The sequence below is a fragment of the Anas platyrhynchos genome, chromosome 5 (assembly GCF_047663525.1).
Source record: "Anas platyrhynchos isolate ZD024472 breed Pekin duck chromosome 5, IASCAAS_PekinDuck_T2T, whole genome shotgun sequence".
Lineage (NCBI taxonomy): Eukaryota > Metazoa > Chordata > Aves > Anseriformes > Anatidae > Anas > Anas platyrhynchos.
In genome coordinates, this window is record NC_092591.1 from 8,699,159 (window position 1) to 8,711,676 (window position 12,518).

Consider the following 12,518-nt stretch of genomic DNA (forward strand, 5'->3'; position numbering starts at 1 on the left):
CATTAAGTGTACCATTTAACATTAGAAACTAAAAAAATAGAAACTAAAATCCACTGGGATATCTCAAATGAAAACAAAATAGGAGGAGCACATGAATACAGGTAGTGGAGCACAGCATTTTGCAAGTAATACGGTAAAGGCTCTTTCAAAGCTATAAAACTAACCTGTTACATGGCAATTTTCACTAGAGGCTGAAAAAAAGGAGGAAACAAAGGACCTGAAGACTGCATTTAAATGTTGTGGAGGAGTTTGTATGTCTTTTTGTGTTTTTAATTAAATACTTCTGAATACTACTAGTTTGATCTAAATATATTTACTCTTACATAATTTTACCTTGGGTAAATCAGACTTTGAGGCTATTAGGCTTTGGCCTGCCACTGCAGTAGTAGGTTGTTCTTTTAGGTAGAGATTCCATTCTCATTCTTGCAGATAGTAAATGAGCTGACACTTCTAGTCAGAAGTTGATTGTAGCACTTATGGCAGTAGATTTGAGTTAGTAATCTCTGGATGTAGAACCAGAGAGGGCAGATAATTATGTATGTGTAATTACATGCAGACACTCAGGGATGTTGAACTGTCCTTCTCCAGATGTGAAATGCAGAGAGGACTACTTGTAGTCAAAGACAAATGCTGTGTATTTGTAATGGGGTTGCTGACTATTTTTTCCTTGTTTAGAAAGTTGTAAACAAAGGAAGTAGCTCTAACAAACGCCTATTATGGGATGCTGATAACAGTAAGAATTAACAGCCATTTAGATGGTCTTTAACATAGCTTGAATAGAGGAGGAAGGAGTAATCAAACCCTGTAGTTTAGATGCTTCTGAATTTTGCTGGTACTTTGTCATGGAGTGGTTCTGAAGGGAGCTAGAATAGAACCAAAAGCTCTTTGGCTCATGTTCATTTATTTGTTGTTTGTTTCTGTTGCCTATACAGGTAACAGAAAGCAATTGTGGTGTTAATAATGAGACTAACTCTAGTCCTGTAAACACAGAAGATGAACTGATAGTCCGTATCAACTAAGAATTGGTGTTTAAATAGTTTTTCTGTGGGATTGGAGTGGGGTTTCAAGAGGGGGTTAGGCGTTGGAACTAGCTGTCCAGGGAAGCGGTGAAGTCACTTTCCATGGAGATACTTGAAACACGTGGGCATGATGCTTAGAGATGTGGTTTAGTGGTGGACTTGTAGCGTTAGTTGATGGTTGGACTTGATGGTTGGGTGTTTTCCAACCTAAATGAATCTATTAAACCTTTGATATATGTCTTGGGAGAGAACAGTTAAGGTCAAAAATGAAGCAGCTGGCTGTAGCTTGCAAATTGGCAGGTTGTTCTTTTACTTCTATTGGTAGGCTTTTGCATAAATTAGTGTTATTCACTTATCCAGGATGACAAATACTTTGTGCATCTGGATGGGCAGTGCTTCTTGCTTCACAAGTCCCAGGAGAAGTGGCTGAGGGATCTGAGGGTATTTCTCCTAGAGAAAAGGAGTTGGGGGAGGGTGCAAATTGTGCTATGCAGTTACTTAAAGAAGGCAATAGCAAGGTGGGGGTCGGGCTCTTCTCCCAAGCATCAAGTGATGAGATTAGGGGAAGTGGCCTCAAATTGTGTCAGGCAGGGGAGGTTAGATTTGGATATTAGACAAATTCCTTTACTGAAAGGGTTGTGCAGTGTTGGAACATGCTGCCCAAGGAAACGGTTGAGTCACCATCCCTGGAGATCTTCAAGAAATGTGTAGGCTTAGGACTTAGCAGCATGATTTAGTAGTGGACTTCAGTACTAGATTAAAAGTTGGGTTAGATGATCTTAAAGGTCTTTTCCAACCTGCGTAATTCTATGATTCTGCCTTTTTTCATTAGATTTCTATAAGTCTGTGAATCTTTGAAGGTTGTTTGAGATGCTGTTGTGCTAAGTAGCTGTGTGCTAAATGAATCTACTTGCTATTTCATAGTTATTGGGAAGTTGTATCAAATGTCTGTAACAAACTATATTTTTCCTCTTCATGGTAGATTGTATTGCTGTAAGAAACTCCTTTGTAATTTTTTGGGGGGACACTGTTGAACCAATTTATTGTTCGTTTCTTGCACTATGATAATCTCCTGAAAGCATGTGATTTTCTATGAAGTCTAAATGGCAGACACTAGGACTACAGTCCCACATCCTGTTCTGACATTAGCTGTGTGTGGAGAAGACATTAGCACCTACAGCTGTCCAACACCTCTGCTCTGTAAGATGAGTCAGCATAAGATTGCTGTTTTGATTACCAAAGTTTCAATTAGGATGGAATTATAAGAATAATTCCAATTAAGATGATTAATTCTGAAGCCAAACTCTTGCATGTTAGAAAAGCAGGTATTGTCAGATTACATCCCAGTAAATGTTTGATTACAATGCTTTATGTTCTCGCTGTTGAGTTTTCCTATTTTCTCTCTAGATATTGATGAATGCCAGTCTTCCCCTTGTGGATATGGTGCCACTTGTATAGATGAAATCAATGGATACCGATGCACTTGTCCCCCTGGAAGAGTTGGTCCTAGGTGCCAAGAAGGTATTTCTATATCTACTTATCGACCTCTGCCCCCAAAAAACAATTGGGTACAATTTACAATTGTAGTTAGTATAGAGTTTATATGCAATGGTCTGAATAAGCAGCAAGTTTTTCTTATTATTTAGATATTTGTAGTGTCAGTAACTGAGTTAAGTGCCTGTTTCTTTCTGTAGTGATTGGAATTGGAAAGCCTTGCTGGCTTAAAGGAATGACGTTTCCTCATGGCAGCAGGTGGGATCAAGAATGCAACAACTGTCACTGCTTGGATGGCCGTATTGACTGCACCAAGGTAGTTATTTTAACCTGCTTTCTTATATCCTTCTGGCTGAAACATACTTCACATACAAGTTAGTATTTCTTCATGCACAAATTAGTCTCTCTTTTCCATCAAGACTCCTGCATAGCACACCTACAGAATGTCCTTTTCTGTGTGCAAGGACTTCCTGTAAAAACACCTACGGGATTGGCTTTATAATGATAAGCTATTGTCCTACCCTCTACCTGCTAGAACAAGCTCTTTAGAAGCAGACAGGCACTTTTTTTTTTTTTTTTCAGAAAAGTAAATATGAATGGGAATAGAATAATGATCCTTGAAATGATTTTAGAAAAAAAATAATCTCTGCCAAAGCCTTGCAAACATGGTATTAGACTTAATTCCGAGAAACCTTAATTCCAAGGTAAAGGATGTGGAGGAAGAAAAACAGTTTCTTCAGTGGGCAATCTTTGTCTTTGTGTTGTCCTTCAGTAGACTTATGAATTGACTAATTGTAGTCTTTGTATATTTATTATGGACTATATGTTTGTGGTTGTGACTTAGAAGCCATATGACTAGTTTAAATTCATATAGAACACGTTAGTGTATGTGCTGCAGACCTTTCAGCCATGCTGTGATACCTCAGTGGATTTGTGGTGCCTGTGCAGCTTTACATCACAGTTGGAGAAAAACAAGATCAGTGCTGCTTACAAGTTGTAAGGCTAGGTGGGTGGTTTGAGATGAGCGCTAATAGTACTTATGACACTGCCTCACCTGGCAGTCTCCCAGGTGTTTCATTGGAAGCACCAGTTTAAAAGCCTGGATCTTGCTGATCTGTTCAGCCTTCATGGTTTTTTATTAGGTAGGTATGCCCTGTAGGCTAGGAAATAACTGTATCTTGCATGTAATAATTTAAAAATACTATTTTTAGTCTTTATGGTGTTGTGAGTTTGAAGTTTGAGATGCCTTCAAAGGGGAACAGTACGTGATGGCAACTACAACTGCAGAAATATGCTTCCTGTTGTGGAGGGAGACTTAAGGATGCGTATAGGGTGGCAGCACACAGCTTTGAGGCAAACAAATGGTGCAGTGATAACAAGTTACTCATATTGTTTGGTTCTTTCATGTGTAGTGGAATGAATGTTTTCTTGCTGTTCATGGTGCTTTAAGAAATCCATACATTAATAAATGAATAGCTGTATAGCATTTTATATGCTTCACAAAGGTGCATCATAAAGTGGAGTGGTGTTTGGAAGCTTGCTATCCCTCAGTAAGTTGGGGGTGCTGGCATACTATTTTCTTGGAAGAGTGGTCGAAATGTCAGTGGTTATTACTGATCTGTCATTCCTTAATGTCTTCAGCATTCTGTAGCAAGGATCTTAGTATAAAAATTGAAGGGAAATGAAACCTTGGGGAGGTTTTTATTTCTAGAATATAAAAGAAGCCTAGATGACTAGCTTAAAAAAAGTCTGAACTTCCATATGGTTTGAAATCATGTGGGATTAATCTGGAAGCCTCTCAGTATCACCAGTATCTTGGGTAATCTTTGCTCAGTTTACTCTTTAGCCAATACAAAACATCCACTCTTCCTGGAAGAGCAACTCCATCTTCTACTAAGACTATAGCAGTATCGAAATAAGTACTTTGCAATTAGTAGTAGATCATGACCATCTTAGTGAATAGCTTATTTGATTTGATGCATAAGACCAATTAACTGTAACAGTACTTTTTTTGTTCTGAATTTCTAGGTGTGGTGTGGGAAAAAACCTTGTCTGTTACACAAACACTGGGATAATTCAAATACCCAGTGTCCCATGGGTCAAGAATGCCAGGAGAAGTATATGAAATGTTTTCAGCCACCATGTACTGACTGGGGAGAATGCAGTGCCTCTGAACCTCTGCCTGCCAATATCAAGTGTCTACCTAATTCAGGATACTTGGACAATGACTGTGCTAGGATTACTTTAATTTTTAATGGAAACAAAGTCCCCCAGGTGAGAATAATTATTAATCAAGTATGGGAATATGTTTTATACATTTCTATATTTAATATATCTTCTGTGTTGGGGAATAGAAGATTAATATTTATAACACAACTCCTTGCTGTCATCAACTTGCAAATTTTATTCTTAGACTTCAGTTATAAATTTTGCCTAAAGGGCAAGGTAAAGTTAGGGTTTCTACTGAATATATATATATATATTTTAATTTCAAATAAATTGCTTCTTACAGTACAAGCTGGGTTTAGACTGTACTAGGACAGTCATATAAGCGCAGCTTCTTGCCTTTCATTCAAAAACTGTTCCTCACTTTTCTGCCATTTCTTGCCTGCCTTATTTGTCCCCTTCATCAGGTCTCAGTAACAGCAGAAACTGCGGAGGTGTTTATTTTGTGCTAATTTTGACTTGAACTAAAGTCATGTGATCTCCATTGCTTCTAACAGGGCACTACAACTGAAAATATCTGTTCTGAAATTCGATATTTACCAGCTACTAGGACTGTTTCTAGGGACAGAACTTTGATAATATTATGTGATCTGTCATACTCCACAGAGAATGCAGTGGAAGTTGCTATTGTAAGTATGAGATGTGTGTGTGTGTATATGTTGTCATTAGTTTGAGCAGGGGAAGAGGTTGTTTAAGCTTGTTTCATTTCAATACAGATGTTGCAATCTGTGGCCTAGGCTGACTGTACTGTGATTTTGTGATCTCATGGAATTTCCTATACTGCTAGATATCTGGATTACAAGCTTCATTAATGATAGAAGGTGACCACAATCTGCTGATAAAGTAATTCTGAGGACTAGTTCAGCCTAAATTAGTGAACAGGTGCCTACCTGCTCTATCAAATCTTGGGCTTTTGACCTTTTCAGTGGGGAGATTGTTGCAGATGGCTGGATTTGATCTTTGCAGTGTAAAAAAGTTGGTACTTGCCATTTAGTATGACTGCTTCGGGATGTTCACTAAGCATAAGTGTTAAGTTGAAGAAGATGCAAGTTAAGTAGGTGAGAGTGATTGTTGCCATACTGAGCTAAAGATGTGCTTTGAAGGCATTTATAGCTCAGTCACTCAATGCTTCTCTATTGAGTAGTTTCCAAATAAAGAATTAATTTTCATATTAAAGTGTTTGTCAAGGCAGAAGCTGGACTGTCTCTGCCAGTATTGTAAAGAACATGCTGAGCCATGATGCAAGAAGTAAACTGTATGGTATAAATAGAGCAGACTGTTATTACTCCAGGCTTCTATCTAGATAATCCACACGTCTTGAAGTGCTTCAAACTATAACTAAGTTTAGCTCAGCGGTGTAAGTGACATGGAAGTCAGCTGCATTTTGAGATATGCTGGATTAGCAAGTAGGCATGTTACCAACCAAGCCTGACACTGCATCTGCAGTTCAAATAAAGATATTCATGATATTGCTACAGAATACTTAAAGGTTTCTAACTTCTGTCTGGTAAACTCAAGCCACAGAACTCAAATAAGATAGAGTTAAATTTAAAAATTGCAATGTTTTGCCTAGGTGACTGCAGTAATTGTTTTTTCACCTTCCCTGCCTTTTAGTCTTTTGTCCCACATCGAGATGAACAAGATAATAGTCTCATACAGAATGCTGCTAATACAATTGTAAATGCCATCACCAAGCGGCAGAACAGCACTGTTATGTTGGCAGTAACTGAAGTTAAAGTAGAGACCATAGTTGTTGGGAATTCATCATCAGGTAAGGTTCCCAATGCACCCATCCTGTGTGTGTTCAAGTGTTTTCTATTCCCTGCTGTCAGTGTCTTGTCTCTCTGTGGGGAAAATGGTAGACCAGGTTGTTTCTTCAATTGCTATTGCTAACTGAAGAGGAAAGTGGCTTTAAGATCAAGAGTCTGTGCTTGTGTGCTAGGTTAAACTTGATACCATGTTATGGATTATGTCCCTACCTGCTATTGCCACTATTTCTAACCCCATTTTCTATCCTAAGCATACCTTCCACCAGATCAGGAGTACTTGTTTTCATATCCTTTCTGATTTTCCTACATTAACCTTAACCAAACCTCAGACCTTGGTGCTGCTGCACTATAGAAACTGAAGATGTGAGGTACTGAAAACATGGGAACAGGGGTGGATATAGTGTGATACCAAGTCTCTTCTGAAGTGTTTATGTATTACCTTAGCAGGAGTTAGATGTCTAGGATCTTTCAGTACTTGACAATGGTAATACAAAACTTTGTTCTCCTTCATGTTTATCAGTAGTGCACAGCTGGTTTAAACTGTAACATACATTCCCCTTAACAAGGGTATGGTGTGATTGGAGATACCTTCATCTCTCAGTATTGTCTGTCCAAGAGATGTGCCAAAATGAACAGCTGAAGTTCTGTGTGTCTGTGTTCCTTGTACTTTTCCTGTCTGGGGGAGGCAGGAGAAAGTTTTCTGAAGGACCCCTGGTGGGCTGCAGTTTGATTAAAGAGCTTCAGAGTGGAACTCTTACAAATGTTGGAGACCCTCCCAACTTTCTTAGACCTCCCCAGATAATCTTCTGGAAGATCTTCCAACCATAGTCAAAACAATGAGTAAATTGCCTGGTTCCATTTCCTTTATGTTTTCCCTTTAGGGGAATGCCTTTCATCTGTTAAAGCCTTGGCAAATGTAGTATTTCCTTAGCTCTTCTGAAGAAGGCTACTAGCTTTGTTTTTGTCGTCAACAGGAATGTTATAGATGATAACTGAGCTGTGATTCTGAAATACTTCAGCTTCTCTGTTCTGATTGTGCATTAAATTCTGGGGAAAGAGTTGGGATTACTTTTACTTCTGCATCAATGAAATCCAAAGATTCTCTGAGAAAGCGCGAAGTCTTTGACTTTATTCACAAGCACTAGCTGTAAGATGTTTCTAGACTCATTTCACTGTGGATGCTCAATATTGACCAGTGGTCCCCCGTTCTTTAACTGGACTCTGAAAAAGTAAACTGTAGCCTGGTCTCTCATGGTCTTTGGTTTGTTTTATTTTTTACCCTTTAATTAGACACCTTTAATTAGGTGTGGCAGGTGTAAACCTACCACAAAACATTGGTGCAAAGCCCTATATCTTTAAGACTGATTTCTGTGGGATGCTCAAGTGTCCAGATGGAGATGATTATTTAAATACTTCATCAATTTCCTCTGGCTTAAAAAAATTAAAAAAAAAAAATCTTCATTTGGATCTTATGGAGACTATTCTTTGCATAAGAATCTTTTTTTTTACTTGAAGCTGGTATGAAGAGCTCCTTTTCTTAAGTTGTTCCCACCACCACATAAGCAGTTTAGACTGCTTATGGAAAATGGAGAGAGAATAACAGTTATTATTAAGAGCACAGTCTTTCACTAGCATGCTAAACTATGACTTTAAATCTCATGAGGCAAACCCCTTTCCTGTACTAGAAGGAAATGCTTGAGCATGTCAGATCATGCATACCATCATCTTCACACTAGAATATGTTCAGAAGACATTTTAAAGTTGGAATGAATGACCATGGCATTGAAGCAGTTGCCTGTACAGCAACTAGCAGGTTGTTCTGTAAGTAACTGTCTCAAAACTGCAGAAAACTTCTATTTAGATTAGAGGCCAAAACTGTAGTTTGGACTGTGTGTGTCTGCAGAGCTGTTAAGCCCTCCTGTCTTTATAAAAGCAAAGCACCTGATGTCTTACTACTTACAATGCATGAATTCTTGCTTAGCAGAAAAGAATATTCTGTTCTAGTAATAAAGCCCTTGAAAAAGACAGACAAATAACTGTCAGATCTTCAGAAATTGTTTCCCAGAAGAATAATCCATCTGTGTGGCTTGGACAACACTAATGGGATTTGTGATAAGGGAACTGGGGGAAAAGCAGTTGCATCAAATCCTTTTGCTTACTCATTGAGCAGTGAATGTTCTCATATCTAGTGACAACATTCTGGTATATACCATATTTGTAGGAGAAATTGAAGTAAGGATTTTACAGGGAAGTAAAACTGGTGGACCATCCTAAAAACTGCCTGACTTATTTGGTTAAATATTTAAAAAAAAAAAAAACAAAAAACACATGCACACAAAAACAAACAAAAACATTCAGGTAAGAGGTGGGTAGCACATAAATACAGGAGAACTTGATGGTAAGGAACTCTTCTGATAGGATACCTAGCACTGGCATTTGCATCAGAAATATGCTATTTCAGGGGCAAATTAGAGGGATAATATTCTTCATTCTGCTTCCATCCTACAAAAACAGTTTGTTTCTTCTCAGAGTCATTACTGAGGTTTTCTGGGCCAACTAGGCTTGGGTACTTGAATGAAGATGCTGTTTATATAGCAAGTTTGTCCTTTCGAGGGGAAAAACATCTCAGGTGTTCCCCCATCATTAAGCAGGGCAAAGTCTAACTTCACTATTTTTGTAAAGAGTCTTTCTTGACAATCTAGTGTATTCAGATATATGCTGTTGTGCAGCAATGACATCCTTCTTTCTTCAAAATCTTTCTAGGACCTAACAGAGTTACTAAAAAATCTTTCTAGGACTAACCTAGAGCTTTGTATGGATATTTCTCTTGCAGCTGCTCAGTGCTGTATAACTAGTTCCATTAACTCAAGACTTTTTTTTTATTTGCCCTCTAGATTATTTGGTTCCAATTCTTTGTGCGGTATTTAGCATTGTATGGCTGACTTGTATAATCATCTGTGTGTGGTGGACTCGGAAGAGAAGAAAAGAGAGAGAAAGAAGTCGTCCTCCCCGAGAAGAGGGTGCCAATAACCAGTGGGCGCCTTTGAATCCCATAAGAAATCCTATAGACAGATCTTACAGTAACAAAGACATTCGTTATGAATGCAAAAACTTCATATCTCCTCAAAAAAGAACTTGTGATGCAGTAGAGGAGTATGTAGAGTATGAGGAAGAGGAGGATGAAGAGGAGGAAAGAGATGAGGAAATGGACAAATTCCTCTCTCACAAACTCGCAAAGCCTTTGCCAACAAAGGCATCTGATACATCAGAGAGCAGTCCGGTAAAGAAATCCCATCAAATAGGCAAAATGGACAACAGATCTGTAAAAAATGTGAATGCATCAAACTTTGAAGGCAGTAGAGACTAATCTGTATTTGGAATGTAGGCAGACTGCGCCTACACTTACTGGGGAGGGGAAAAATTGACATCTCCACTTTGCATCAAGGACTAAAAATATCTGGAGTCAAATGTTCATAGTTTCTTTATTTTGCGTAAAAAAAATAAATAAAAATAATAATAAATAAAATTTATTTTGTTTCTTTAGCCTTGTATAAATTATTCAATGACTGTCAGATGAAAAAATGAGTAATCTTTGATAGTTGCTATTTTTGTAAAGTTTACTTATAATACACTCGCTGTGTGGCAGAGGAGAGGTTGTATTTTCAATATGTGTAAAGTTTATTACAAAAGACTGTACACTGTTTACAGAATGTATTTCTTTTTATTACTTGCTCTAATTTAATGGTGGCTTTAAAACCTCCTGGTTGAGGAAATTGTGAACTTTAAACTGCTTTCTTGACTTTGAATCTCTATTAATGGCAGCTCACTGCACTTGTTACGTTAGTAGCTTCTGTAAGATTTTTTCCAAATTTGCCTTACACACTTTGTAATAGGAACAAAAAAATTATAGAGATCTTTCAACTGTGGTTTAAAAGTGGCCTTTTTATTTCTGTTGAATTCCTTTAGAATTGCAGTATTGAAGCATGTGACAAGTGCCTTGAGATTAAACTTTTTCTATAGCAACTGTCAAAGACTGCCATATCAATATAGTAAAATTGTGAGAACTCTAGGTTCCCCAACTGACACAGTTTATTTTCTAATAGTGAAAGTGCTTTTTTGTAAATATGTACATATTAAATGAATCACTCTGTATATTTGATTTAATAACTTAAATATTTTGGTCTTTTTTTACATGTCATTCCTTTTAATTTATGTTACAGAAAAGGAGGTTTTATGGCAGTTTATAAGACTTTTTTTTGGTATTATGTCCAGATTAGAAAATGATGTTAATACAATCAATGTTAGGAATCTGTTGGTCATTTGTATTTACATAGGAACATAACCACTTACATGTAAATAGATCCAGAAATGTTTGTTTATCCCCATGTTCAGCCCATCTCAAGAACACTAACGGGTGCATCTACTGTACAGTACCAACATAGTGAGGCATTGTTTTTTCTTTTGTGAATATGTTAATTACATGTGGTATTACTTTTTTGCGTTTAAATACAGGCCTAATGAAGGGAACAATATTTTCCTCAATCTTGTTTCTGTTGTGCTTTATTCATCTTTTGCTCTAAAGAAAAAAAAAAAAAAGGCTGGCAAGCTCAGAAGATGGGAGTACCTCATTAGAAATGGTTATTTGTAATGGAAGACTTGTGCATTTTTTTTAGGCTTTATTATTGCTATTAACTGGGCAAACTGTACATTTATTTTAATTACTGAAGAAGCATAACACTACATACACCTAGTTACCCTACCAGTGAGAGGAGCGGATGTTTGAGTGTAAACTCTGGCCCATGAACAATGTAAACATGAATGTTTTGAAATCAGTTATTTTATACAGGAACACACGATTTGCTTTGCAGGATCTTCTGTTTTAGTACATTTTTGTTTGACATGTTCTTAAAAAAAACTTTCAGAAAAGAAACTATTTATTAAAGCATTTTATAATGATGTTTGTTGTAACTTTTTTACTTGTGCTGAATATTCAAAACTTATTTTGATAACCTGGTTTAGGAGTTAGTTTAGAAAAGGGTACTATCCTTCTCATGTTCCCCAGTATAATCCTGAGTATTTAAACCAAAAACACTTTTTTTCTGCTACTCTTGTAACTTTTTGTACTGTAATGCTGCTGTCTTCCATAATCTAATAAAATGATTCCCTCATTGTGTGTAAGATACTTCACATTGTGTTTGCTTTGGTTACTTGAAGCTCTGATCTGATGAGGCAAAATGAATGAGCAGTGAAAGTCCTGATTTAATACCTGGTACTTCCTCTAACCTTCGCTTATGGCCTTTGTTCCTGTTGGTATTTCCTGAGCCAACTTGGCAGCGTTGTCCTTTGCCCACTACTACACAAGTAGCCCTTTGTACAGGAGGTGGTCTAGAGGCACAGACACCTCTACTGCTTAAACTGGGATTCTCTGTGCTGCCCCTTGCAGAGTACAGCAGCTGATTTTGCTGGCAGCTATTGCCCATGTGCCTTTCTAGAAATGGCTCTCCTCCCAGCTGCTGAGCAGAGGCTTGTCTAGTGGTATCAGTTTGCTTCCTTGGGTGATAAGAGGGCTGTCAAGCATGAAACAGCTTGGAACGCTCTTGCCAAAGTGATGTGGATTTTTTTTTAACTAACTCCTTTCTATATTCTGTAACTGTTCAAGCTCTAGTCTTCTCATGCTCCAATTTTAATTAAGTAGGTCTGTGCCTGTTTCTTATGGTGACTTAAATGACTTTTATGACAAAAACCTACATGAAAGCTGAACTTTTGTACAAGGAGATATGGAATATAAATACTGATTTTTTTCTTTTAGCTACCAACCTCAGAAACAGCATCCTAGAGACTAGGATTCCAGTCATCATAGCTATTTCATTATTTTCCCTAGGGTTTTTCCTTAGGGCATTGGCTTGTCTTTACCTTGATGAGTGAGAACTGTCTCTAAGCTCTGAGAGCTGTTTTTAAGTTCCTGGCTACAAAGTCAGTTCTCAAAATCAAATTCTTTCATTACTTTTTG

The 12,518-nt window shown here is 37.5% G+C and overlaps 1 protein-coding gene across 3 annotated transcripts in view; it reads left to right on the forward strand.

The window, feature by feature from the left end:
• The window catches only part of JAG2 (jagged canonical Notch ligand 2), a 68,143-nt gene extending 56,453 nt beyond the window's left edge, over nt 1-11,690 (forward strand). For all 3 annotated transcript variants that reach the window (XM_038179858.2, XM_038179859.2, XM_072038219.1), the window contains 6 exons: nt 2,427-2,540; nt 2,714-2,829; nt 4,542-4,787; nt 5,237-5,368; nt 6,354-6,510; nt 9,403-11,690. In XM_038179858.2, the coding sequence (XP_038035786.2) occupies nt 2,427-2,540; nt 2,714-2,829; nt 4,542-4,787; nt 5,237-5,368; nt 6,354-6,510; nt 9,403-9,875 (1,238 nt within the window). In that variant the 3' untranslated portion in view covers nt 9,876-11,690. The remainder of the gene's footprint in view (nt 1-2,426; nt 2,541-2,713; nt 2,830-4,541; nt 4,788-5,236; nt 5,369-6,353; nt 6,511-9,402) is intronic.
• Nucleotides 11,691-12,518: the final 828 nt, after the last annotated feature.